The sequence below is a fragment of the Aspergillus vadensis genome (genome assembly GCF_003184925.1).
Source record: "Aspergillus vadensis CBS 113365 unplaced genomic scaffold BO88scaffold_12, whole genome shotgun sequence".
Lineage (NCBI taxonomy): Eukaryota > Fungi > Ascomycota > Eurotiomycetes > Eurotiales > Aspergillaceae > Aspergillus > Aspergillus vadensis.
The window spans coordinates 538,752-563,267 of NW_020292050.1; the positions used below are offsets into that span (position 1 = coordinate 538,752).

The 24,516-nt window shown below is 52.5% G+C and overlaps 12 protein-coding genes across 12 annotated transcripts; 8 read left to right on the plus strand and 4 right to left on the minus strand.

The window, feature by feature from the left end:
* Nucleotides 1-65: 65 nt before the first annotated feature.
* BO88DRAFT_463190 (glycosyltransferase family 69 protein) lies at nucleotides 66-1,665 on the plus strand (the record flags this gene model as incomplete). Its single annotated transcript, XM_025711240.1, has 1 exon — nucleotides 66-1,665. One exon carries the CDS (start codon nucleotides 66-68, stop codon nucleotides 1,635-1,637), a length of 1,572 nt encoding a protein of 523 aa, XP_025562660.1. The 3' UTR covers nucleotides 1,638-1,665.
* Nucleotides 1,666-2,760: 1,095 nt separating this feature from the next.
* Nucleotides 2,761-4,293, plus strand: BO88DRAFT_53338 (putative esterase/lipase). The gene has a single exon (XM_025712942.1). The coding sequence runs from the start codon at nucleotides 2,989-2,991 to the stop codon at nucleotides 3,868-3,870; it is 882 nt and encodes a 293-aa protein (XP_025562661.1). The 5' UTR covers nucleotides 2,761-2,988; the 3' UTR covers nucleotides 3,871-4,293.
* A 742-nt stretch (nucleotides 4,294-5,035) lies between these two features.
* BO88DRAFT_53340 (uncharacterized protein) lies at nucleotides 5,036-7,047 on the plus strand. The gene is made up of 2 exons (XM_025712943.1): nucleotides 5,036-6,144; nucleotides 6,193-7,047. Exons 1-2 carry the CDS (start codon nucleotides 5,242-5,244, stop codon nucleotides 6,841-6,843), a joined length of 1,554 nt encoding a protein of 517 aa, XP_025562662.1. The 5' UTR covers nucleotides 5,036-5,241; the 3' UTR covers nucleotides 6,844-7,047.
* Nucleotides 7,048-7,251: 204 nt separating this feature from the next.
* BO88DRAFT_444086 (uncharacterized protein) lies at nucleotides 7,252-8,473 on the minus strand (the record flags this gene model as incomplete). The annotated part of the gene is made up of 2 exons (XM_025710073.1): nucleotides 8,351-8,473; nucleotides 7,252-8,291 (listed from the first exon to the last, which is right to left on the minus strand). The coding sequence occupies exons 1-2, from the start codon at nucleotides 8,397-8,399 to the stop codon at nucleotides 7,252-7,254; spliced, it is 1,089 nt and encodes a 362-aa protein (XP_025562663.1). The 5' UTR covers nucleotides 8,400-8,473.
* A 415-nt stretch (nucleotides 8,474-8,888) lies between these two features.
* On the plus strand, nucleotides 8,889-11,316 carry BO88DRAFT_405207 (SD08430p). Its single transcript, XM_025706817.1, has 2 exons — nucleotides 8,889-10,811; nucleotides 10,862-11,316. The coding sequence occupies exons 1-2, from the start codon at nucleotides 9,061-9,063 to the stop codon at nucleotides 11,199-11,201; spliced, it is 2,091 nt and encodes a 696-aa protein (XP_025562664.1). The 5' UTR covers nucleotides 8,889-9,060; the 3' UTR covers nucleotides 11,202-11,316.
* Nucleotides 11,317-11,497: 181 nt separating this feature from the next.
* BO88DRAFT_453958 (uncharacterized protein) lies at nucleotides 11,498-11,995 on the plus strand (the record flags this gene model as incomplete). Its single annotated transcript, XM_025710775.1, has 2 exons — nucleotides 11,498-11,590; nucleotides 11,678-11,995. 2 exons carry the CDS (start codon nucleotides 11,498-11,500, stop codon nucleotides 11,993-11,995), a joined length of 411 nt encoding a protein of 136 aa, XP_025562665.1.
* Nucleotides 11,996-12,043: 48 nt separating this feature from the next.
* On the minus strand, nucleotides 12,044-13,159 carry BO88DRAFT_405208 (uncharacterized protein). Its single transcript, XM_025706818.1, has one exon. The coding sequence runs from the start codon at nucleotides 13,012-13,014 to the stop codon at nucleotides 12,130-12,132; it is 885 nt and encodes a 294-aa protein (XP_025562666.1). The 5' UTR covers nucleotides 13,015-13,159; the 3' UTR covers nucleotides 12,044-12,129.
* A 345-nt stretch (nucleotides 13,160-13,504) lies between these two features.
* Nucleotides 13,505-14,440, plus strand: BO88DRAFT_53363 (Yae1 family protein). The gene has a single exon (XM_025712944.1). It carries the CDS (start codon nucleotides 13,660-13,662, stop codon nucleotides 14,317-14,319), a length of 660 nt encoding a protein of 219 aa, XP_025562667.1. The 5' UTR covers nucleotides 13,505-13,659; the 3' UTR covers nucleotides 14,320-14,440.
* Nucleotides 14,392-14,945, plus strand: BO88DRAFT_53372 (uncharacterized protein). The gene has a single exon (XM_025712945.1). The coding sequence runs from the start codon at nucleotides 14,562-14,564 to the stop codon at nucleotides 14,847-14,849; it is 288 nt and encodes a 95-aa protein (XP_025562668.1). The 5' UTR covers nucleotides 14,392-14,561; the 3' UTR covers nucleotides 14,850-14,945.
* A 481-nt stretch (nucleotides 14,946-15,426) lies between these two features.
* BO88DRAFT_53380 (uncharacterized protein) lies at nucleotides 15,427-15,930 on the minus strand. Its single transcript, XM_025712947.1, has one exon. It carries the CDS (start codon nucleotides 15,765-15,767, stop codon nucleotides 15,471-15,473), a length of 297 nt encoding a protein of 98 aa, XP_025562669.1. The 5' UTR covers nucleotides 15,768-15,930; the 3' UTR covers nucleotides 15,427-15,470.
* BO88DRAFT_53379 (uncharacterized protein) lies at nucleotides 15,931-17,920 on the minus strand. Its single transcript, XM_025712946.1, has one exon. It carries the CDS (start codon nucleotides 17,786-17,788, stop codon nucleotides 16,094-16,096), a length of 1,695 nt encoding a protein of 564 aa, XP_025562670.1. The 5' UTR covers nucleotides 17,789-17,920; the 3' UTR covers nucleotides 15,931-16,093.
* A 3,072-nt stretch (nucleotides 17,921-20,992) lies between these two features.
* On the plus strand, nucleotides 20,993-24,347 carry BO88DRAFT_425827 (uncharacterized protein; the record flags this gene model as incomplete). Its single annotated transcript, XM_025708864.1, has 3 exons — nucleotides 20,993-21,038; nucleotides 21,657-21,695; nucleotides 22,042-24,347. The coding sequence occupies 3 exons, from the start codon at nucleotides 20,993-20,995 to the stop codon at nucleotides 24,345-24,347; spliced, it is 2,391 nt and encodes a 796-aa protein (XP_025562671.1).
* Nucleotides 24,348-24,516: the final 169 nt, after the last annotated feature.

Sequence of the window (24,516 nt, forward strand, 5' to 3'; positions counted from 1 at the left end):
TTCCAAAATCCCCTGTCAGATCTCCCGCTCGAGTAACCTTCGACACTGTCGTCGCCGGATTCATCATGGGACGTTTTACGAGGGGCTGGTACGAGCCCGTCGCTCGCACTTCGTTCGACGATGCCGATGAGATTGAACTGGCGAGGGACGATTCGATAGATGAATATCCCACTCGTGCTCGAGTCTCCCGCGGCGGACGTCTCTTAGCCACTCTTTTCCAGACATCCCGAGCAGCGAAATGGCGCATACAACGACGTTATTCTCCTGCTACCCTCACAGTCCGTAGGACTGTTTCCATTCTGTTCTGCGTCCTGGTTGGCCTAATTGTTACAACCTTTGCATTATTCCCGTCCTATACTCACTTGCCTCCTCACTACCGTGCCTTGCAATCAGCCGTCCAAGACTCCACAACTCCAGGCCGGGGAAATCCACACAACTCTACCGTTTTTATCGCGGTCAGCCTCTATGACAAGACTGGGGCTCTGGCGGGTGGCGCGTGGGGCCAGAGTCTTCTAGATCTGATCGACATGATCGGGCCGGACCGTGTCTTCCTGAGCATCTACGAAAATGACAGCGATACCACTGGCGAGCAGGCATTGTCGGCGCTGAGCGATCGAGTCCCTTGTAACAAATCCATTGTTTACGACAAACATTTTAACTTCACGGGCTTTCCCACCGTTACGCTACCCGATGGATCCAGCCACGTGCGCCGCGTGGCCTACCTGGCAGAGGTCCGCAACCGGGCCTTGCGTCCCTTGGATGATCTGAACCATCGGTTCGACCGCCTCCTCTTCTTGAATGACGTCTACTTCGATCCCCTGGATGCCCTGCAGCTTCTTTTCTCGACACATACCCGCGACGGCCGCCCAGATTATCGAGCCGCGTGTGCGGTTGACTTTATCAACCCGTTCAAGTTCTACGATACCTTTGCCACGCGCGACCTTGAGGGCTATGGCATGGGACTTCCATTCTTTCCATGGTTCACCACTGCGGGTAAATCCCAGAGTCGCTCGGATGTTCTGCAGGGAACCGATGCAGTTCGGGTGCGCAGTTGCTGGGGAGGAATGGTTGCCTTCGATGCTGGGTTCTTCCAGCGCGGCATCCCAGCAGCAACAGACACGGATCACCCAACATATTACCGCGGACGTCGCGTGCCTGTGCAGTTTCGCGGTGAGGAGGATCTGTTCTGGGAATCGTCTGAATGCTGTTTGATACACGCGGATATTCAAAGCTGGCCCTCTTCATCCTCCGTAGGTGCGCAGAAGATTGGAGAAGAGGAGGATTCAGGCATTTATATGAACCCCTTCATTCGCGTGGCCTACCACCCTCGCTCTTTCAGCTGGCTCAGGGTTACTCGTCGGGTGGAGAGACTTTATTCTATCGCCCATTGGCTTTCCAGCACTGCGGTTGGTCTTCCGGTTTATAATCCGCGTCGAGCAGAGGTCCCTGGCGAGGAAGTGCAAGAGACGGTCTGGGTAGGGGATAATTCAAAAGAAGGCGGGTCCTTCTCGCAGGTGACACGGATTGCTAATTACGATGGATTCTGCGGGAGATGGGACCTACAGGTCCTTTCTCGTCGGGAAGAGTCTGGCGAAGGCGGTTGGGTCTCTGTCCCTGTCCCGGGGTTGCCGTCTTGAGTCTGCCTGCTCGGGCTGTGAACGTCTGTTGCTTCATTTTCATTTGCATTGTTGTCGAGCATTCACTATCTTTTATGAACCATGGCGTCGGATCTACTAATGGTGTATTTAGAGGGTACTACGAATGATAGATCACCGTTCGTCACATTGTCGAACCAAAACTGAAAGTATATGACTATTGTGTAGAAGATAACGTAGCCTTTACACGACCACCGGCCTTTAGCAAATCATTTTCGAAGAGATCATATATTCCATTACAGATCCATTGAAGTGTCTAAGTCACAGTATAGCGACTGGCGAGCCCCGATTGAACCAATGTCTCTCTCTCTGCTGCTGCTGCTGCTGCTGACCTTCTGCCCGGCCATGAATGGGCTTCCAGCTACCCTGTTCATTGTTGCACGAGTCTAAGTATCTATTTAATGTGTGTCTAATTATGTGACCTCCCTCAGCTGCCTCATAATAAAATAAGGCCAGGTCGGATAAGTTCGATCTTACTGCTTGACACCTGACCTCCTCTCCCGATTCTATTTTGCTATCTCATCTGCTTTCCCTAATGTCCGACTCTTAGTAAATTTGTTATCAGAGTATCTTTTGAATACTAAATCGGGTAACTATCAAGTGATCAATACTAGCATAAGTATCAACTGCGATCCACAATTCCATATGCTTGAACAGAGATCAGCCGAGGTATGACCGAAGTGTGAACCAGTATCTCAAATAGTGTTTCGTTTCAATCTGTGGTGGAGTAATGCATAAACTTTAAATGTACCTCAGAGTACTAACAGAGTACAAGAAAAAATGGTTCACGGGTGTCCGAGTTTCAACCTCAGACATGCCGCATCATCTCCTACTACTACTACTAGCTAATTGGCAGATATCACGACAACAAATATAACCACTACCTCGGCTCCCAGGATGTTCGGAACATCGCGGTAAAACCTCGAGTTACACTGGACAAGTCCACAGAGCAGATGATCCGCTTGTCCTACTATATAGCTGCTGAGCCTTGCTAATGGTGTCGGGTGAAATTCTCCGAGCGGTACTCGTAACACACATAAGCATGGCCTCGTGCACCAAGCTTTTGGTGGAATGAGTGGTTAGTGGAATCGTGGCCCGTTAGTGGAACCGACCAAAAATGGTGCTCGCGATAGCCACGCGAATATTTCGTCATCCTCGGGTGGAGCGAACGAGATAAGAAGGGAAATTAAATTGGAGCGACTTTCCTACGCATTCATGCCCTGTCTCCTACTGAGCATCTACTTACAGCAGGCAGTGCTGCAATTGATCTTTTGGCTAAGCTCACCTTTCGTGATCTGTTCGTCTTCCTCGGCAAACGGGAAACAACCCCGCAATGTTATTCATCGTTTACCTTTACTACAAATTTCTTGCATTGGTGATCAGGCGGTTCATCGCTCCCGAGAGAAAAACGCAATCTTCGCCCGATGACGTCTATCAAATTCCGTCGCGCGATTCAGGACGGACCATCAAAGCCCACGTCTACCGAAATGCTGCCGCATCTACAGGGCCGACCCCCGTGTTGATCAACTTCCACGGCAGTGGGTTCATGCTCCCTTGTCACGGAGCCGACGATGCATTCTGTCGCCAGATGAGTCGCGAAACCGACCGGACAGTCCTCGATGTGCAGTACCGCCTAGCACCCGAGAATCCCTTCCCCGCAGCTCTCAACGATGCCGAGGATGTGGCCAAGTGGGTTCTGGGACAGCCCGAGAAATTCGATCTTAGCCGTGTCTCTTTGTCGGGGTTCAGTGCGGGCGGTAACCTCTCCCTGGCTGCTGCGGCCAACCTGTTCTCGCCAGACACCTTCCACTCCGTTCTGGCGGTCTATCCCGTGGTGGACCTGCATACGGATCCGGCGTTGAAGACCGCACCGGATACTTCAGGCAGAGCGATCCCCGCTGTCATCTCGAAGATTTTTGACAGGTGTTACACGCATGCTGCATATGATACCCGTGACCCGAGGATCTCGCCGCTCTATGCTAGTGCCGACCGATTCCCTGCGCGGGTGATGATTGTCAGTGCGGCCTGCGACAACTTGGCGCCTGAGGCGGAGGCGCTGGCGGAGAAAATTGCCAAGGAACCGGGGAAGGAGGTGGTGCGGCAGCGGATGCAGAGCTGCAATCACGGCTGGGATAAATCTGCTCGCCCGGGAACGGTGCAGGGTGATGCAAGAGAGAAGACATATGCCATGGCGGCAGCCATGTTGTCGAGGTAGATGTATTGTCTCGAGAGGTGTATCATAGACACATATCTACACAATATGAGATTTTCTGTATCGCAACCTCGCTTTATTAATGTGTAGCGTGAGGTAAGAAGCGGTGAAGATGGTCGGTTATCAGGATGGTTAAGACTCAAGCCATCCATGGAAACATCATACCACCATCACCACCCCTCCTGCCTAGTCTGGCACTAGGAAGCGACCCAGTAACTACCGGTCCCCATCGGTTTCAATTGATCAGCATGCTACTGGACGAGCAGAAAAAAAGCGTGATGAAGAGAAGGGTCTGGAAAAACAAAAACTCAGGAACAGTGGGCCGCCATGCCAATCCTTATAACAGACCGCGTGGGATCCTGAAGCGGCGGTTCCTGACCTTAAGCCATGGTGTTGCAGTGGCTGAAACCGCGGTTGACGCTGTGTGGTCACTGTGGTGGGCGGCTGACACTCAGTGGCCCTACCCTATACCCTACATCATGGCCCGATTGAGGGGGTTGTTTCAGAAGTGACGGGCGGTTTGCCCGGCACAATGGGGAAGGAGGTATGAGGATTACGCGGGTAACGTATCCACGCCCTGGTGCCTGAGTCGGTCCCGAGGTTGAGAGTAACATGGCTGACAGCCTGGTTGGTCACTTTTGTGTCAGATTCAACAATGACTATTATCACTCTTTTTGCCCTTTCTCCCTTTTACTCCGTTTTGGTGACAGGGGGATATGGTTAAATACTTATCTTCTGAGAAAAAAAAAAAAAAAAAAAACTGCGCCGCGATAATCAACGTGCTGATTCTGCAACGATCCCCCATACACACTAAAGCACACCACCAGCCCACCCCCCATAGTGGATGCAGCAGATTACCACTGGGCCTCCGCCGCCGTTTAATGAGGAAGAATCGGTCAGGCGGGCCGTGGGTCGCAATAATAACAACAACGAACTTGAGGCCCAAATCAGGTTGTCGCATTGCCTCTGCTGCTCGCTGTTGGCCCGCCGCAGAGTAATCCTCTCTCTCATTAGCTCATTCCCTCTCTTTGGACTCCTCCTCCGTCCTCAGTCGACGAGTCGCCCTCCTTTCTCTCTCCTTCTCCCATCCCGTCTCTTTTCAGATTTCGCCCCTCCCCGCAAGTCGGATGCTGCTCTTGAGCGCCTCCATCTCGTCCACCGTGCTTCTAGTACTGTGGACGAGCCTTCTAGCGTCTCGCGATTCGCGTCGTTGATACTTGAACCCCTTTTCTTTTTCTACTTTATTATTTCGTACTGCCCATCTTTTATTTTTCTCGAACTGCCTATCGGCGTTATTGTTATTAGTGTCATTTTTTTCTGCCGGGATACGTGCTCCATGTGTGATTAACGATCCCGCCCATCGCCAATTGCATCATGGAGCCGATATATTTCACCGAGGTCGACGAGTCTCGGTACCGCACTGAAGTTCTTCTTCTACCTTCCGAGGAATCAGAAACGGCGCGACAACGAAAATTGGTGGAGGATGCACGTCAACTGGGGCTAAAGGTGCCGGAAGTCGAGGTGGTGGCATCTCTGGCTGCATCCATTGCCTCCGGTATGGTGGACTTGTCATCTCCCATCAGATCCTCCGGCTCCTCGACCGATCGCAACTCAACCTACGAAGTCATTCCGCCCCTCGAGACCCCGTCGCATATCGATCAACTTGCCTCGTCCCTCTCCGATTTTACCGTCGCCTCCGAGCCTGTCCAGGCTGGCAGCACTCGGTCATTCGCGTCCATGTCTACTCGGCCGACATCTTATAGCTCATTTGAGGGAAGGTTGGCGCCGGGGATGGATAGCCTAGCCGCTAGGCCACCCGGAAACCGTGCATCAATGTTTAGCATGACCTCCGCGGATAAAAGGGAAAGAAGAAAATCAACGCTCAAGTCGGCAATCGGGAAGATCCATTTTAGGAAGAAGCGATCGCCATCCCCCGTCCTCCTTCCGCCCGCCGCGCAGATCACCGTCTCTAAAGGCGAAAAAGGCGTCGAACGAGTATATATCGAGTCGAAACCGTCGGAAGCACAGAACAACGATTCCGCCGAGGAAGATAAACAGGTTCTCAGGCTGGAGATTCCTGTCTTCGATAATGAATCGATGCAGCGAAGCTTGGATGATACACAACTATACCAGATGCGCGAGTCCCACATAGCGGAGATGAACCGGCATAATGCTTTCCAGGATGCATTTATGGCACAACTGCGACGGAGACAGCAGTCTGTAGTTACGGACCAGCTTGCAGAGAACAAGCGCACGGAAGAAAAGAAGCGCGAGAAGGTTCGTCACCTTTAATCATGGTTGTATCATAGTTACTGACCTTTGCAGAACACGGCCGATGCCATTCGCATGGAGGAACGACAGCTTACAGTGGAAATGGAGCAAATGCGAGAATTCGAACGCGCGAAACTGAACTCGCGCACGCGCATCAAATACATGGAAGGGTTCTTTAACAACTCGAGCCCGCCGCCATCGCCCGTATCCGGATCGAAAGCAGACACAGTGCCGAGTCGCAAATTCACCGCGCAACACAAAGCTCAGTTGGCACAAGAGTATCACGATCACAACACCATGGACCAACTGCATCAAGCCAAGATCAAGGTGTTGCGCGACCGCCAAGAACTGCGACTCCAGGAAGCCATCGCGCGAATGGAAAGAGAGCTGGACGATCTGATCGACAAGCATGCCTTGGAGTTTGCGCAGATGCAGCAGAAGCATCAGCAGGAAGAAGCAGACATTCTACAAGCATTTGACGCCAAAAAGTCGAGGTTACGACACCGCTGGACCCTGGAAGAAGCCATCTTGCGGAAGAAACTGGAAGTGCAACACGGGCAGCCATACGGGCCGCTGCCCCCTTTGTCGTTCAGCGACTCGCATTATGAAACGCGCGACTCGGCCATTTGCGTGACCGACCAGACAGGATCTGCCAGCGGTGATGAGGGACCGGTGCACCACAAGAGAGGGGGACAGGTGCTTTGATTATGATGTGATGCCTAAGTGATACCCTTTCCTTTTTCCCTCGGTCTCATCATGCATATATGCAGTTCCTATATACTACTACACTAATGTCTCATACTCACTACACTTTCTACACTTTTTGTAATTAATTACTTTCTTGTCACTCCTTGGCCTTTCGTTACACTTCTTCTGTCGCTGCCTGGTGTCGTTCAGGAGCGAGCATCCAGCATTATACACGACAGCCGCTTTTATACAGATTCATTCATGTGCATAGCGTTGATAGTGGATATTCCCCTTCATAATAGACCTTGTTTTATGTTTCCAATCGGACGGTCAGTCCACAATATGAAATGATGAATTCTAACAAAATCGGGAGTATCTGAAAGCACAGCTCGCTAGTCATGCACCCAGTAAACGCCAGTTAATCGATCACGCATCAGAAACCGGCGAAACAGACCTTGCCTCCTTACCACTTCCACGACTCTTCCCCAGCCGCTCCAACAACGTCTCAACCCTCCCATCCCCGCCCGTAATAACCCCCTCCGTCTGCTTATCTCTCCCACTATCCCCAATCACGACCGCCCGTTCCACCACCCCCGTATTAGAAATCTTGAACCTCCCCACGCGCCCATCCTCCCACTCCATCCGCACATAAACCGCCTCCAACGCCGTCGGCGCCAACGAGACAATCCCCAACTCATTCTTCGCTATGCGCGTCTCCTCCCCAGCACCACTACCTCCAGTCGCCGCCGTCGTAGACGCATTAGGGCCAAGAATATCCCTTTCCCACGGCCTCTCATCATCCTCATAGATAGCATCGTCATCATTCACCCCGCGTCTCACAACACCCAGTTTCTCCCGCAGATAGCGCACCGCATCACACCGTAAATGCCACACGACGAGTTGCTTGCGCACTTCCCGGACGAAGGACTTGAGATCCTGTTTGCGCGTCTTGTGTTTCCATGGTTTGAGCTGATCCTCTTCCATCGCGTCTTCCCCATCCTGGGAAGTATTCAGAGCGGTTGAAGTCGGCAAAAACACCTTCTCCAATTTCCTCATATCCACCACTGCCGGAACGGTGTGTTTATGTACGCGCACTTCTCTCTTCTTCCCTCCATCTTGGGGTGTCTTGGGGGATATTCGTCGGAGGAGAATGTAGTATGGTTTCGTGTATGTTCCGTCGCGCGCGCAAATGTCTATTCGTATGCCGAGGAGGTTGGGGGATTCGGATGTTGGTGAGGGGTCAGTGAAGGGGAAGGTGGTTGTGGAGAAGGCGATGCGGTGGTGGTTTGTTTGCGCGTGGGTCGAGGTGCTTTGGATTAGGGGGGAGATGTCGGTCCATTGTTGTTGTTGCTGTTTTTGTTGTTGGGAAGGGAGGGTTAGTGGCTGGGATTTGGAGAGGCGTTGCAGTGCGCGCGAGGAGAGGAGGCTGCTTGTTAGGATGCGACGGCGGTGATGGAGGGTGCGGACTATCGGGTGGGTTAGTTGGTTGTTTGGGGGTGCGGGATTAGGGGGTTAGGGAACGGACTTTCTGCGCGGATGGAGGAAATCTCGGAGTCAAGGTCGTCGGTGTCCATTTTGTTGGTATAGGGGATGTTGTTTGTGGTTTTGGTGGTAGAGGGTGGAAGGTTTAGTGGTGATGGAGCTCGGGCGGAGATAGATACGACTACTATGTTTGGTGGTGGTGATAGGCGGTGTTTGTTGACAGGAGCTGCATCACGTGAGGGGGATCCCGGGCCCGCGGCTCCTTTCAAGGTTGCAGTTCGATTGGCGGGTGAAATTGTATCCTGGTCTGTGATCCACCGTGCTGGGTCGGCTGGGTATTTGCTTAGTCCTTACTTTGGGAGGGAGGGGAGGAGACTTGAATGTTTATCCCTGAATAGCCTATTGAGGTTTATGTTGAATAGAGTAGTTATTGTTACTGTTATGTATAAGTATTGAACCTGATGGTGGAGAGTATAAGTTGTAGCTATGAGTTGTCATAATTGGAGGCTCTGTTGTCACACAGAATTACCCCAGCACGAGATCTTTACTAAGGTACTAATTCCATCTGCATCTGAAGAATCAACGCATGGAGGGATCGCCAGGCCCTTAATGCGCAACATTAATAATGACGGCTGACCACAGCCAATCACAAAGGGAGCCATCGCCGGTTCCAGCCAAGCAGCTGTGGACAAACAAGCTTGACGCTTGAGGCCAGCTTGCCTCAAGTTTACTCGCCTCTCTCCACCACGTCGAATGGATGCCTCATCCCGGCCTGTTCCAGTCCTTTCTTCGTCTCCCTCTTCCCGTCTTCCCCCTTTCTCCGCTTCTTCCTCCCTCCATGACCCTGCGGATCCCTACTCTTCCCACGAACATCGTCATTCCGCAGCGGATCGTCCTCAGGAGGTGGAACTCCAGTCTCTAGCATGCAGCACCGACACGCCTGAACACGACCATCCTTTGCATTACACAGACCACCCCTCTGACTATCCCCCCGGACACTCCGCCGTTCTTTCGCCTTCACCATCTGAGCCCGACTTCTCCGATTCGGATTCCCCCAGTCACTCTCTACACTCACGACACCCGCACACTCCCTCCCATCGTGGCAAATCACCCATGAAGCGCAAAGGCCGCACGGTCTTGAAACGCCGCTCCAAGCCCTCCTTGACCATAGCGACGGGCCAGAACGGCTACGCGAGCGACAGTATGGATTCCTCCATCGAGATGCGAAAGAGGGACACCTCTGTCGAGTCTACGTCCGCTCGGGCGAATCGCCTCATGTCACGTCCCAGTTTCACTCTAGACCAAGATCCTCCAATGACCCCGCAAACGCCCGCCATGACGACGACCTCTTTCGCAAATCTGCCCGCCAGCGACCGGAGAAACTTTCTGCTACTGTGTGTGTTATACTTTCTCCAGGGTATCCCAATGGGTCTGGCCACCGGGTCCGTCCCTTTCCTACTGAAGCCGTACCTGTCGTACGGTCAAATCGGTGTCTTCTCACTCGCATCCTATCCCTACTCGTTGAAGCTGCTTTGGAGCCCTATCGTGGATGCCATCTGGAGCCGGCGGTTCGGCAGGCGCAAGAGTTGGATCACACCCGTCCAGGTCATCGCCGGATTGGCCATGATCTATCTCGGCGGAAGCATTGAAGAGATGATGAAGGAGGCGGGCGCCAATGGTGGTGCCGGCGTCTGGAACTTCACATACTGGTGGTTCTTGCTGGTGTTCTTCTGCGCCACACAGGATATTGCGGTCGATGGATGGGCGATTACCCTCATGTCGCCCCCGAATATCTCCTACGCATCAACTGCCCAGACGGTGGGATTGACAGCCGGCCACTTCCTGTCCTACACTGTGTTTTTGGCCTTCAACTCGGCCGACTTTGCAAACCGCTGGTTCCGGGCCGTTCCTGCTGAAGGTGGATTGCTGTCGCTGGGCACGTACCTGAAATTCTGGGGCTGGGCTTATCTTGTTGTGACGACCTGTTTGGCAGTCATGAAGAAGGAAGACCGGACGCATGAACGCGATAGCATCATGGACGTGTACCGCAGCATGTGGAATGTGCTGAAGCTCAAGAACATCCATACTATTATCCTGGTTCATCTGATCGCCAAGATTGGTTTCCAAGCCAACGACGGCGTGACGAGTCTGAAGCTGTTGGACAAGGGATTTGGCCAAGACAACATGGCGCTAGTGGTGTTGATAGACTTTCCTTTTGAAATCGGACTGGGATACTACGCTGGCAAATGGTCGACGGAGTACACGCCCATGCGGCTGTGGTGTTGGGCGTTCATCGGACGACTGGCGGCAGCCGTCTTGGCCCAGATCACGGTGATGATTTTCCCGTCGGCCGAGCAGGTCCCGTTCTGGTACCTGCTGACAGTGATTGGAGAGCATGTGTTTTCGACGTTCATGAACACGGTGATGTTTGTGGCGGTGAGTGCATTCCATGCGCGCATCGCCGACCCAAGCATCGGCGGTACCTACATGACGATGCTCGCAACGTAAGGCTACTTCCCTCTTCTGCAAGTGACCTTTACTAATCTTTATACAGTGTCTCCAACCTGGGCGGTACATTCCCTCGATACTTCATCCTCAAGCTAGTGGACATGTTCACCGAGGCAACATGTGTTCCACCAACGGTGCCACCTCCGTCCGAGAAACTAAAGGGTGACCTCGTCACGGAGGCCTTCTCATGTGCACTAGAGCCAGACCGGACGCGCTGCGTCAACGGAGGAGGCACCTGCCACGTCCAACACGACGGATACTACACGACAAACATCCTGTGTGTGTTGATTGGCGTAGTGACATTTTTCTTCTTCATCCGGCCGGCTGTTTTGAAACTGCAGGGTCTGCCACTCCGGGCGTGGAGATTAACCCCGGGCAGACACTAGCCAGTCAATTCCATGATGTATTTTAAATATAGCATAAAACCTTCAACAAGAGTCTAGACATGAATGAAGAATCAGACGGATGCATTGAAAGTATCCAGATGACACTTTGTGCGAGGGTAAGCGAGCCCATGGTTCGTTGCGCTCTTTTGGTCCGGATCCCTGCATTAGCGGAGATGTGAAGCACTAGCGTGCCTGATCTGCAGGGTCTGTCTGTATGATATAAATATAGATAGCCCAGCCTCCCCTCATTTCCTCTGACTTCCCATGAATAATTACTGTGATTACTAGTATCAAAAATGAAGTTCACCCTCCTCCCCACCCTAACCACCCTACTTCCCATTCTCCCAGGGGCGTACACCTCCACCCTAGAAACCCTCCGTTACAAAAACGTTCGCCCACCCCCTCCTCCCCTCCCATCCTCAAAATATGTTATATTCCCCCACTAACATCATCCCACTACAATGGTATGTAAACAGTGGGACCTCCGCCTCTTCTCACCAGGCTGCGACCCCAACACCACCAGCTTCGAGCTATCCCTCTTTTACCGACAAGGCGTGTCAGGCACAGCAGATGGATGCGAGACCCTCGATTCCAGCGTGAATGTGTCCGCGGTGGACACCTTCTCGTGGAAGAGTCCCGGCGCGACGACATACGATTTATGTCTGTATGATGTGTGCGGGAGCAGCGGGAATGGCACTGGAAGGGTAGAAGTGATTCGCGATGGATGGGAGGTTTGTGTCAAGTATTGGGGGTGGTTGGGGTGGGGGGTTGTGGAGCATGGGGGGGATTGTTGACCCTTTTTTATTTCATTTCCTTTCTTGGGGCGGGGGGTATGAGTTATGTGATGATATAATATGAGATGAGATATATACTAGATAATATGAACATGGTATATATATATACAGAGTGAAGATTACATCCAACTCAATTAAGCATCTGAATCCCTCACAGCCCAATCCACCAACGCCCTCGCATACCCGCGATGCAACCTCCCCACCCAAGCAGGAACTATCTTCTGCGTTTGTTCCTCGTCACTCACAACCTCATAATCATGTGCCGAGGCGAATCGTACATCGACTACTTCTTCCCCCTGGTATATATACACCTCTGAGATGTTCAGCTCGTGTCGCCCCCCGCTCATCAGTCGCCAGGGGTATCCCCATCGGGCGATTTTCTCGAAGAAGAGGCGCGGTTCGTCGGGCATGTACCATGCGAGTAGGAGGCCTGTTGTGGGGGAGGTTTGTTGGACTGTGAAGACGGAGTTGAGGAGGGAGCGGCGATCGCTTCTTTTTTCTTGTTCTATTGTGTGGTCTGGATTTTGGGGTTTGGGGGTGATGAATAGGGATGAGAGTTTATATGTGAGTGAAGATGTATTTGTAGGTGTTGATGTAGGTATGAACTCCGGGTCAGTGAGGCCCGCATCTCCGGGACTGTAGATTTTATTCTTGATTAAGCCGACGAGGCTGCCTTCGACTATCAGGGGTTTGGTGTTGAGGAAGGTGAGGATCCAGGCGTTGGTTAGGGTTGCTTTGTTGGTTGTGGTGGAGTCGTGGGTATCGGTGTGTTGGGATTGGAGAAGTGTAGAGTATCGCTTTAGAAGTGATTTCGCTGGTATGTGTTTGGCTTCGTAGACGTCGATTTCGGGACAGTGTTGGGTTGTTGGATTGCTTGGAGTGCGGAGAGCGAGGCTGGTGGTGGTGGTTGGGTCGATGGGGGGATATTTGGCTTCGAGGGTGCACAGGTAGCGGTGCGTGGTGTAGGTTAGGATGATGGGAGGTGTGGTGAGGATGAGGAGGCGGGTTGAGGGGCGCATTGTATTTGTCTATTGAGATATGTGGTAGATGAATAGTACTACTACTAGTAGTGGTACTAGATGAAGAAGGGGAATATATAAGTAAGGATTGAAGTGGTTGTGTGCAGGATATTTATAGAGAGTCAATGGGATAAAGAAAGTTGGGCTGAGACTTGTGCTTGGATAGCTTCGGATATAAATAAGGAAGATCACTCATCTAAGAATCAGGCTCCGAAACGGACTTGGTCGTATGACCCTGAGTTCCGCTAATTAGCTGTTAGTTTACTATTACTTGGATTGTGTTAAGGGTTTAGTCCGATGTAGCCTGAAGGATGATCTGACAGGATGTACAATAGACGAACACAGTCACATAACAATTCAAATATTAGTTTATCATTAAGCCCAAATAAAACCCATTTCCCATATTGAATATAATCTATTGCAACTTATGATCAGACCAGTTCATGCCCTGATAGATACTCTTAGTAGATAATAGATTAAACCCCACCAACCCCGACCCACCCCGCCAGCCGATCATCTCATCTCATCACTTCCCCGCCCAAATTTTTCTCCAACACCAACACCAGCACCACCATCACCACTCCTCATTTTACATACAAACAATCTACAAACCACACCTCGACAATCAATAAACTACAAACCAGCATGTCCACCCTCGACGACATCTTCGGCTCCTCCCCCCCACCCACAACCCACCACTCCCATCCCCACCCTCCCAGCACCACCACCACCGAACCCTCCGACCTCCCCTCCCTCCGCCGCCAACACGTCACAGCCGGCTACCGCGACGGCATCAGCGCCTCCAAAACCTCCCATGTCCAAGCCGGTTTCGATGCCGGCTTCCCCATCGGCGCACAACTCGGCATGCGCGCCGGTACGATCCTCGGTATTCTCGAGGGCGTGCTACGCGGGTACGATGAGAGCCAGAAAGCCGTGGTGAAGAAGCTACCTTCGGCTGGTCGGAAGGGTGCTACCAGCACCAATGGCGCCGCCACTGCCACTTCTACTACTCCTACAATTACCGACGAGGAACGTCAAGCCAAGCGCGCGGAGATACTAGCGTTGTACCAACAGGCCGTGAAGGAATTGGATGTGCGGAAGGTATTCGAGGGGATCAGTGAGAAGGAGATTTCGGAGGGGGAGAAGGCCGAGGTTAGATTGGGGAGACAGGGTGAGGGGGCGATAGGGAAGTGGGAGGAGAAAGTGAGGGTGCCGAGGTGGGAGGAGAATATGGATGCGTTGGAGATGAAGGATACTGCTGCTGCTGCTGCCGAGGGGAAGGAGGTGGATGTGGAGGAGAGCTGAATGGGTGATCGTAGATGGTACTTTTTATCCTTCTACACCTCTTATTTTTTGTGTCTGGCGGGCCCTTGCGCCTGTCGGAATGCAACTAGAGGATCGGGGCGATGTCAGCCTAGCCTGGACTTTTTTTCCAGGAGACCCAGCAGCAGGAATTTTCCTGCTTGCTTGCTTGTTTGCCGGCAGGCAGTCTTGGCTTGTATGCAGTGCTTCAGAACTGCATACATACGTCGGGGTCTGGTCTCGGGATGGCTACCTGGCTGGCTGGCTGGCTGGCTCCTCCCCCTGCTGCTTGCTGTCGGGACGGCAGGACAGAATGGCCGGATGGTCGAGACGGGACGTGGCTGCAAGGTACGGAGGGGACTTTGCATGGCTTTTGTGTAGCTATGGCTGGGTGGTGGTTAGATCACACTGGATGTGGAATGACTACGTCGAGTGTATGTAGTTGTGCCGAGCAGAAGACTGATACTATTATCTACATGGTGTTAGAAATGGATCGAAATAGTGAGTGGTGTGTTCCAAGCTGCCACTACTAAAGCCAAACCTACCTATCCATCCATCCATCTATACAAAGAAAGTTCCTAGCTAGATACGATAGACAAAAACCTTATGCACAAGACCAAATCACAACCACCCATTCAACCAATATTCACAAAAGTACTAAACTAAGGCTGCCAAAAACCGGTTTCATGACGCGAGTCAATCACTCACACAGACAGTTGAAAAATTCAGTAGTACGTAGCCAGATCCTCCCTCATTTCTTCAAGGGATGGATGGAACATCCCTACGCAGTAGGCCGAGCTAGCCCGCGGACGCATCGCATCGCATTTCTCCAAGGGATGAATGAATGAATGAATGAGTGAATGAATGGATAAACCAGGGACTGACTACAGTAGACTAGTTCCCGTGTTTTTACTTTGGAACCCCCTCGCTGGAAAAACCCCACACATGCCGATGGGAATTCTTTCCCACAGGGTAGGAATCTGGCTGGGCCTTTGTGGTTCCGTTTGTTTTGGTTTGTTCGTATTAGGAAGGAGGGCATGGTGTCGGTCAATTCATGAGGTATGGATGGATGGATGGATGGCTACGGTGAGGAATGGGGTAATCATCGGTGTGGTGAATGTGGTTTTCTTTGTTATGGCATATGGTATGTTTGTTTATGGTATAGTATGAGAAGAGCTCAGTAATCGAAGTAGTATGGAGTGAGTGACAGGCGCGCCCGTGCGGGCAAATGCAAGCAATAGTGGGTAGTGAGTGTGGGTGGTTAGGAGCGAGTGACAGTAGATAGATAGACAGACAGACAAGGAAATGGGTGTCATGATGGACACAAAGACAGACAGACATGAGCATAACCTGAAATCAGTAGGTGAAAAAAAGAGTGGTATGAGACCAACTATCGTAATCAGTCGTTGCCTCATCGTTACATGAATCATCGCAGCGCGTTCGCATTGCATTGCATCGTTTTGAGACTATCGGTGAGATTTCCATCTCAGGGAATATTCGTCTCGTCAGGTCATTGATTGGACATGGGCATGGATGGTGCCGCGCATCCATCATATGTATGTGGATTGTCATCATCCGCCGGAAGGGATTGTGGCGGGTCGTTTTGCGTTCAGCGTCATAAACATTAGATCAATCATGGCGATCCATTCAGTATCGTCGGACAGGGCCGTAAGGGTGGTTTTTGGTAGATCGTAGCAAATAGCCGTACATCATTTAACGCCGTATAGGACTTTTGGTTTTCGAACAGGAATGAGAAAATGAAAAGGATCGGGAATAACTACATGGGTCTGCGGGACCGGGGAGGTGTAATGTCGCCATGACAGCCCAGCACACGCAATGACTCCCATACCCGTTTATAGAGTGGGGGTCGTGCCAGGGAGAGGATGGCCTTGTCGGATCGCTCTTCGCGACAGAGGGTGCACACTTTTTCACGCTCCGGGGAAAGCGACTTCTTCGAGTCAGACCGGGGTCGGCGGCGTGACTTTGCTTGCATTGCAGCTGCAGTTGTTCGGTCAATGTCGATGGTGCGCGCTTGACCGCTGCCGCGTCTGGACTGCGGTGGTACTAGAGAAGTCGTGGATGGGGCAACCAGTCGCAATGTCTCAGCCGCTGGCCGCAAAGCCTCTCGTGACCGCGCCTTGACGGTTTTCCGCGCGGGAGACGGGCAGAGATCCTCTGGGGGCTGATCGGGCATGGAAGAGAACTTCTCCAAATGATTGCTGTGCTGACTGTTGGGTGTCTGCGGAGGTTGAAGCTTTGGCGCCGACTTGGCTACCCTTAGATGCACTCGACTGCGAACCTTCTTCAACTTGTCCATTGGCTTCTTGGACAGCGACTTGGGATCGACCGACTCGGTGTCCGAGTCGGATTCCCAGACTGACTGTTCGCAGTACGCTGGTCGTGACGCTGAGGTGGATGGACGTTCACGCGCTGAGCTGGCTGTGGGATAGCGTTCAAGCAAGGGTGATCCTGGACTGGGACTAGGCACAGGACTCGGACAATCATTTGAAGGTATGAACATTGCTTTCTCAAAATGAGTGGCGTGTGGCTCCATAGTCACGGGGTTAATGCGAGACGGGGGAGAGATCATTGACGGAGCAATAGGAGGCCGGATTGGGGGAGGGGGCCCCTTCCTGCCGCTATGGGCAATGCCATTCCGGGCTCCATTCGGTAAAGATGGCAATGGCTTCCCACGATGGGAGGGAGGATCGTGACTGTCTCCTTGGTGCATGACCAGGGTATCTGACGACGCGTTAGGCGTCGCTGTATGCGGTCGTCCTTGTCGTACAGGCGTGGAGGGCTGTGTACACAAAGTTACCTGCGACTGATTCAAAGGAGTGGATGAACAAGGATATACGTTGTGTCTAGGACTGGGCGGGATAGGAGGGGCGTGCACTGGCAGAGACTCTACCGCGGGGAGGGAGTTGTCAGGATAAATGGGAGCAGAGTAATTGGATGAGAAGGAGCTGCTTGGTGTCAAGTCTGGTGTAGCTTCGGTCTGCACTGAGCTGAACGAACTGTGGTCGTGATGCCCAGAGGCTGTTCCCCAGGGACGGGCTGACGAAACTTGCTGAAGACCGAGTTGATGTTCTAGCTCGACCACAGACAAGGTGGATCGGTTGTTGTTGGATCGCAATCTCGCAGATTCACCGCGTGCAGTGACAGCAAAGGGAATGTCTTTGGAATACACCGAGGATATCATTGAATACGGGTTACCTTCTTCACTGCCTCTCACATCGCGACTACCCGGTCGACGATTGCCCCAGGGAGAGGCGCCTCCTGGAGTATGCTCCAGGTAGAATGGATCAGGGATCGAATCGTCAACAATCTCTGGCCCTCTAACAGTATAGAATGATGATGCCCGCTTCCTAGGCGGCGTAGCTGTGGGCAGAATGCTTGCAGTCTGTGATCGGTTCCGGCAGCTGTGGAAGGCGTTGGATTCGCCGGCAGGCCGAGGATATCCGTCAGCCATGGGCTATGATTATGACGCCGGTGTGAATTGGATGTGGTGCATTCAGACACGCAGAAACTTCAACAGAAATGAAAGGGACGGATGCAGTTCATACAGATTCAAAATGAGAGACTAGGTACAAACGAAGGAATGAGGATGGCCAGAAACGAAGGAAGGGTCAAGGGCGGAGGGGATATGTTTATACATCTCTTCCCCAAAAATAACAGTGATGCCTATCCTGGCCTAGGGCAGCCCCATTGCTGGATGGTGGCTAGGTCGGGGAGGAGCCCCGGCGCATGCCAATGCAGAAAGGCGTAAACAAAGCTCGAACGTCCGAGCGCTCTGACTCTGAGGACCTATCAGACCTTACATGGTCTCCTTCGGTAGGGATAAGGATGTGCAGCAAGGCGGCAGACCATAGATACTGGAGCAAGGGAGGCCCCGGAATCCCGATCCGCAACTTTGTTGACGCGGGGTCCTGGTTTTCTGACTCGGCATTATAACCTTGTGCAGTTTCCCTGGAGTTTCAGACTCGGCCTGAGAATGGTATAATGTCAACAATCGCTGTCTGCAGCGTTGCAATTCGAAAGCATTGCGGGCTTGTCAGCTGAGGTCCAGGGGTGTGCCTCCATCATCATCCGCTATCTACTCCCAATGTTCAGGTTTGGCAGCGCAAAAATAGGGCCTGCATGCATACAGTCGACCGGTCCTGCATGATTGTCCCGCTAGTAAGCGCGGCTAGCGATACTACAGGCCCTTGTTGATTGAGGCCTGCCTTGCTGTCAGTGCAATTTCGAGGAACCTGCGTAGACAATGTCCTGAATTATGCCGGCAATTCCAGAGCCGTGGATACAGGCTGGGGTCTGCTCCCAGGAACCTGGTCTCAAGAAAGAAGCAGAACAGAGGTGGTCGCGGATGGCAGAGGCAGGACATGCCGGACTCAACCACGGCTCTGGTGGCCGATCGGCAGCCGATCTTTAGGTCTGGCCTTGTCATCCGCGACCTCCATCTCTTTGTTGCGGGTCATTCTTCCGCTCATTAACCTCGAGCGATAATTAGACCAGACTGTCAAAGAAACTATCTTCTTAGTCGAAGTTTCCGACGTAGTTGTTCAGTGCCAAAGCTCAAGTTCTGAGCAGATCCCGTCTGACGCAACTGGTCTTTGGCAATTGGCTATACAAAGATCATGCCACGACCCGCATTCCAGAATTCCAGGTTGCTGCGGATACTGCAGTTCAGGCATTGGAAGGCCGGAGATCTTTCCAGTGTAACTGATCCATTGAGTTTAGTCGATTTCTCAGAGGTGGTTGTCTGGGTATAAGAAGGTCTTGCCCCCCACGCATTTATTCTCCGAAACGGCTGGCTTGCCGCTCTGCTGGACTTGGTACTCAAGTCCTTGCTGTGAGGTCTGCAGAATATTGGCTTTTTTGCCGCAATAGACTCCCTAGCTCCTTTCCTTGAACCAGCCAGTTTCTGCACCTGTTTCTTTCGTTTGAGATTTGTGTTCGGCATAATGTGCATCAATTGGCAGCAATCGTCCTTGCAAACCGTTACCCTCACCACAAGAGTAAAACCGCCCCATAGCATGTCATTGAAAACTCAACCACGTCGTATCTTTCCTGTCTGTCCTGGCAAAGCATCTTCCATCAATCCATCCGTACCTTGGACTCATTTCGTCTAGACTATCATTAATCGCATCATGCACATTTGCGTTTACTTTGAGTGAGGCCACTCTGGCCTCGGGCCTGTGGCGGCTCGAGTGACTGACAGTGCGGTTTTACGAGACTTCGTCGTACAAATTTAGCAGGCATCTAGACCGTCGGGGAAGCACGAAGTTGCATGGCCCGCATTCCCGGACCTGTGCATGACGATGCGGTTTTGCATTTACTCATGCATCTCTCCTAGAACTGCTCCGCCGGTTATGCATTGGGATCACTTTTGCACACCATTTCAATGTAGGTGGGAGATGTCTTGTGTGTAGGCCATTGCAGGTGTAATAGGACAGGTCTTTAAGCTGGCTCTAATTTCCCCATATGGATGTTAACGCAGAAGCGCCAACGTTTCTTGCCAGTCATGATCAGTGACGCCTCCCGGAGTTCTTTTGCATCTTCTATTGATGCTTCTTCACGGGTAGTTCGGGACGAAGGCGCACGATCCTGACGCATCCTTGAGCAGCTAGTATTCGTTTACTTGCATGGGATCAAGTTCAGCTGACTACTTGTGCGCAGGCAATAACAGTCACTATTTGCCCTGTCCTTGGATTGTCTCCCCACTGGACTTCTGAATCATTGCCGAAACATCATCAATTGGATGCAGAAACGGATTTGAAGATTATTCAAACATCACCGATGCACCAGAGAAAACGTTATGTAACTAATCTAGTCAAGAGTGGCTGTTTTGTTCAGAGTGGTGAGACTTACTGCAAGGCATCTCGACTGGTCTGAAACCGGGTCGGACGGATTGCCTCCCTTGAACTCAATTAATGCCCGACTCAGAAGGCCCTTGCCTATGGCTCGTCCTTTTGTAGAATTTTACCCTTAAGCTATAACCCCGAGGGTTCACAGGTCCAATTTCCACCAAGAGGCTGAAATTGCACCTGGACCCCACGATCAACGCCGAAATCCTGTTTTATAGAACCTATAGCCCCTCTCAAGGAAGATGCCCTAGTTCAGCGATGGCTCTGGTCTCGTAGGAAACGAGACAGAACTGATTCATCACATTTACTTACTCCCCTTCCGAGAATCCCTTTTGATATTTTCTCCGTGTGGTTGTACCGCTTACTGTGCGACCGTGGAGGAATAAGCCAACGCTCCATCGTCATCACCACCGGGTCTGTGCTTTAGCTGGACCCAGAGTGGAGTGGATTCGATTGCCGGCCCTGGCCGTATCCAGGCTCTGAAAACTCTAGCACAGATCATCAAGGTGCCTCTTTCCTTCGAATAGTGCCAATCATCCCACCTTTCTTTAGGCTTCGAGTTCGAGAGGCTTCTCCAGCAAGAAATGACGGCCTGAACTACCGAAAGTCTACCAGAGACCTGATTCAGTACCTGGGCCACTGGCCAGGTACATGGCGGTGCTAGTTGGCAGCTACCTAATCATGGCGTGGAACTAAGTTGAACCCCAATCAGGAATCGCCAGCACACCCGCTAGGGATTGGGCCATTACCACGGCGAAGCTTGGACTAGCGTTGGTTTCTATATATATGTTTTTTCCGACGGGGCCATGATGCAATACATATGGAGTGGGTTTGATATCATTCTAGAGTATCACGGTGTCCAGTAGAGGGGAAAGCCAACGGCCAGAGATTCGTTCGATGAATGATTTCGTCCCTATAGCCCGATGAGCAACAGGGCTTCGGCAGACAAAGAGAGACATGAATTGCCTAAATAGAAACCAATTGATTCACCTTGGGTAGACAATTATTTTGTTGTCCAACCAACGGGCCATCTGAATCATCGTAGTCTATCTGTGCGACCTTTTGTAAATTGAAGGTGGGAAGGTAAGGCGTGTGGTAGGAATTATCTTGGCCTGCAGTGTTGTGATTCACGACCATCGGCGGGTCAACCATCTTTCTTAAGTGCCTGCGGCGAACATCAGAAGCTGAATGCGGTGCAGTTGGGGGTGGTAGTGCAGATCCAGAGAATCAGTCTCCTCATCGATCGGGAGGGTGGATTTTTTTGGTGCCCGGCGTGACTGACAACGCGCTCCTCAGTCGATTTTCCCGATCTTTTCCCGTTTCAATTTCCCTTCCTTTTCCACCCTCCGCCGCCCGCCTCACAGTTAGCTAGCTGTTGTTCATACAACTCAGACCGCTGCTACCCGGCCTTGAATCCTCCGCGGGAGCCATTGGGCTTGCTTGCTCTGCTCCATGACTGCTACGAGCCTCTAGCGGTGCTCGTTGCGGTCTGCAGGGCGCTTCCTGGTACAGGTAAGATCCCGTCGCTGCAACTGTCTTCCCGATTCCCAGCCATCGTAATTCTGCGACGGCGTCTCCCTATTCGACCAGCCACTGCCTTCAAATCCCCTCTCACTCTCATTTTGCGTGGCTCGCTCTGAACTGCTTCCACGCGCCCCATTACTATTCTGTCGTGTTTCGAATGAATTTACCCACTGTGCAGCATTCTTTGTGCTAACCCATCGGACATACACAGCGGCGGGTTCATCTTGTGTGCTGGATAGTGCTAGATACTGCTGGAGCTGTGCATATTTCTCCTGACACGCTGTCAAAACCCACGTCTGGTTGCAGGGCTCTCGTTCCTGGTCCCATTCTGTAGGGGCCGAATCCCAATTCGCACCCACGTTGTCGTCGCATATCCCGTTTCAGCATCCTCCATCTTCAGCGGTGTCTCATCGCAATCGCGCCGACTTTGACGAGACCTACGACGTTAACGACCCTACAACATTTACGACCCTTTCACCGCAACGCCAGCAGCAGGCTGCTTCCCGTGTCCTTCCTGACTCTACCCATCATCCGTCACTTCGACCCTCGAGCGCTGTCGGAAGCACTCGTTCATTGCGGAGAACAGCCAGACTTTCCCAGCGACCTCCGTCCGTCTATGGTTCCGGAAGGCCATCTCAGGTAGAACAGACTATACCTGTGGTCGTGCGACCCGTTTCGGAACACCAAAGTGGTCTCGCTGCTCTGCGTCCAGCACTGTCTGAGGCGCAAACCGAAGAAGACGACGAAGAAGCCGACTCGGAAGAGGAATCCTCCCGGCGACCAGGTGAATCGTACTGGCCCCACAGGACAACCAGTGTCTCCCCGCGTACCGCGTCTGCCATTCTCTGGACCTTGGAGGAAGCCCTTCGCAAACCAATTCCGTTTACGTTAGACTGGGAAGAAGTGAATGCGCCCATGTCTGACGTCGCGGGTGCCCCCGGTCCGTCAGGCTTTGGAGCCAATGGCCGTACTCAGAATGGATCTACTCGCGCCACTCAAGGCCCGGTCCCTGTCAACCCGCACCCTGCTAGTGGTGTGCGGACGCCCACGGACATCATGAGGCAACGCCGGGATCGAGAAGCTCGCAAGAAAGCAGAGCAGGAGGCGAGGGATCGGGAGCAGGATGACATCGAGCGCAGACAACAACAGGAGCAGAATAGGCCCGGTCAAGCTTATGCTGCTGGCGTTGCCGGTGACAGAACTTCGCAACGAAGGACGCAAATCCCAGAGCGGTCTTCCACAACGACGAAACGACCAGAGCCTCAAGCCTCTGCGTCTATCCCTGGAACTGGTGGTGCACATGGACCACCGAGGCCGACTACCTCGGCTGGGCAGCCCAGTGCATCTCAACAGCCTCAGGCTGCCCCGCAAAGCTCTGCCGGGTGGTCCAAGCAGCCAGCTCAGGCGGCGTCTGAACAGCCAAGTTCCCAAGCGCAACAACAATCTCGTAGAATTCCGTTCCCTCACGCCTTCGAAAGATGGGAAACACTCTCGTCCCATTGGGAGGGCTTGACTGGTTACTGGATTCGAAAGCTGGAGCAGAATAATGAAGCGCTTGAGCGCGATCCTCTGAATCAGCAAATGGCGCGCCAGGTGACGGACCTTTCTGCTGCTGGTGCCAATCTTTTCCATGCCGTAGTTGAGTTGCAACGCCTGCGGGCCTCATCGGAGCGCAAGTTCCAGCGTTGGTTCTTCGACACCCGTGCGGAACAGGAACGCTCGAAAGAGTTGTTGGCGGAGCTAGAAAGGCAGGTTAGGACTGAGAGACAAGCTCGGTCTGATGCTCTCACTTCATTGCAGAAAGCAGAGAGCGACAAGTCACGCGCCGAAGAGCTACTGAAAGAAATGCGCCGTGAGTTGCAAATCTCCAAGGACGAGGCCCGCCGCGCATGGGAAGAACTGGGTCGGCGCGAACAAGAAGAACGCGACCGTACTACATCCCTCCGGAATGGAGAACCTACATTAGTCGGAGGCGTACAGGTCGTACCTATGATCCCAGGCCCTGCCAGTCGGCATAATACCAATCGCCCGCCAACCCGAGAAAGCCCATACGCAAGTGGTGAGAGCGCCGCGAGAACCACAGCGGCGACGGAAGGTCAATACTATGAAACTCCTGCATCCCCTACCGGTACCGATCCTTTTGTGGAAGGGCATAGGCCTATTCAAGAACCTCCATCATCATCTCCGGAAGCTCAGAGACAATATCCTGGACATTTCTATGAGCAGGGCGCCGCGTATCCACCTCGGCCAACTTCTGAGAATGATGACCGCTCCTACGGCCCCAGCGTTGCTAGTAGCGAGCAAGGAGAAGAAGAGGCCGGCAGCAGCTACCGCCGCAACCCGCAGGGCCAGTCAACTGCTTACCAGCCTGCCATGTCCGAAGCGAGCGACGAGTATGAGCATGGGTCAGTAGAGGAAGGTGGATACCCACCCAGTTCTATGCCCACAACATCCGGACCTCTATACGGAGGCTACACCCAGTCTGTCGATTATAGCGGCTCGGGATGGGGTGTAGGAACAGGTTGGGAGTCCGTAACCCCGCGCCATCGTCATCCTACGCGCCTCAGCGATGTAATCGAAGAAGAGGAACCACGGACGACTCCCAGTCGGGCCAGCTTAGCCAGTCGAAGTGTACAGTGAAATACCCCCGACTTCCTCCGTACATACCATCTTTCAACAACCTCCGGGAGCAAAAGATGCATTTCCTTTTTCATTTCTTTTCGTTTATACCAAGTCTCGCAATGTCTTTACGCCACGAACCGTGTCAAAATACCACCTGTCGTTTTCGCTTCATCGGTTTCTCTACTTT

Coding starts and splice junctions, on each gene's coding strand:
- BO88DRAFT_53338 (XM_025712942.1), top strand. CDS start 2,989: ATGTTATTCATCGTTTACCTTTACTACAAATTTCTTGCATTGGTGATC.
- BO88DRAFT_53340 (XM_025712943.1), top strand. CDS start 5,242: ATGGAGCCGATATATTTCACCGAGGTCGACGAGTCTCGGTACCGCACT. Junction 6,145..6,192: donor AAGAAAAGAAGCGCGAGAAG/GTTCGTCACCTT, acceptor TGACCTTTGCAG/AACACGGCCGATGCCATTCG.
- BO88DRAFT_405207 (XM_025706817.1), top strand. CDS start 9,061: ATGGATGCCTCATCCCGGCCTGTTCCAGTCCTTTCTTCGTCTCCCTCT. Junction 10,812..10,861: donor TACATGACGATGCTCGCAAC/GTAAGGCTACTT, acceptor ATCTTTATACAG/TGTCTCCAACCTGGGCGGTA.
- BO88DRAFT_405208 (XM_025706818.1), bottom strand. CDS start 13,014: ATGCGCCCCTCAACCCGCCTCCTCATCCTCACCACACCTCCCATCATC.
- BO88DRAFT_53363 (XM_025712944.1), top strand. CDS start 13,660: ATGTCCACCCTCGACGACATCTTCGGCTCCTCCCCCCCACCCACAACC.
- BO88DRAFT_53372 (XM_025712945.1), top strand. CDS start 14,562: ATGGCTACCTGGCTGGCTGGCTGGCTGGCTCCTCCCCCTGCTGCTTGC.
- BO88DRAFT_53380 (XM_025712947.1), bottom strand. CDS start 15,767: ATGCAATGCGAACGCGCTGCGATGATTCATGTAACGATGAGGCAACGA.
- BO88DRAFT_53379 (XM_025712946.1), bottom strand. CDS start 17,788: ATGGCTGACGGATATCCTCGGCCTGCCGGCGAATCCAACGCCTTCCAC.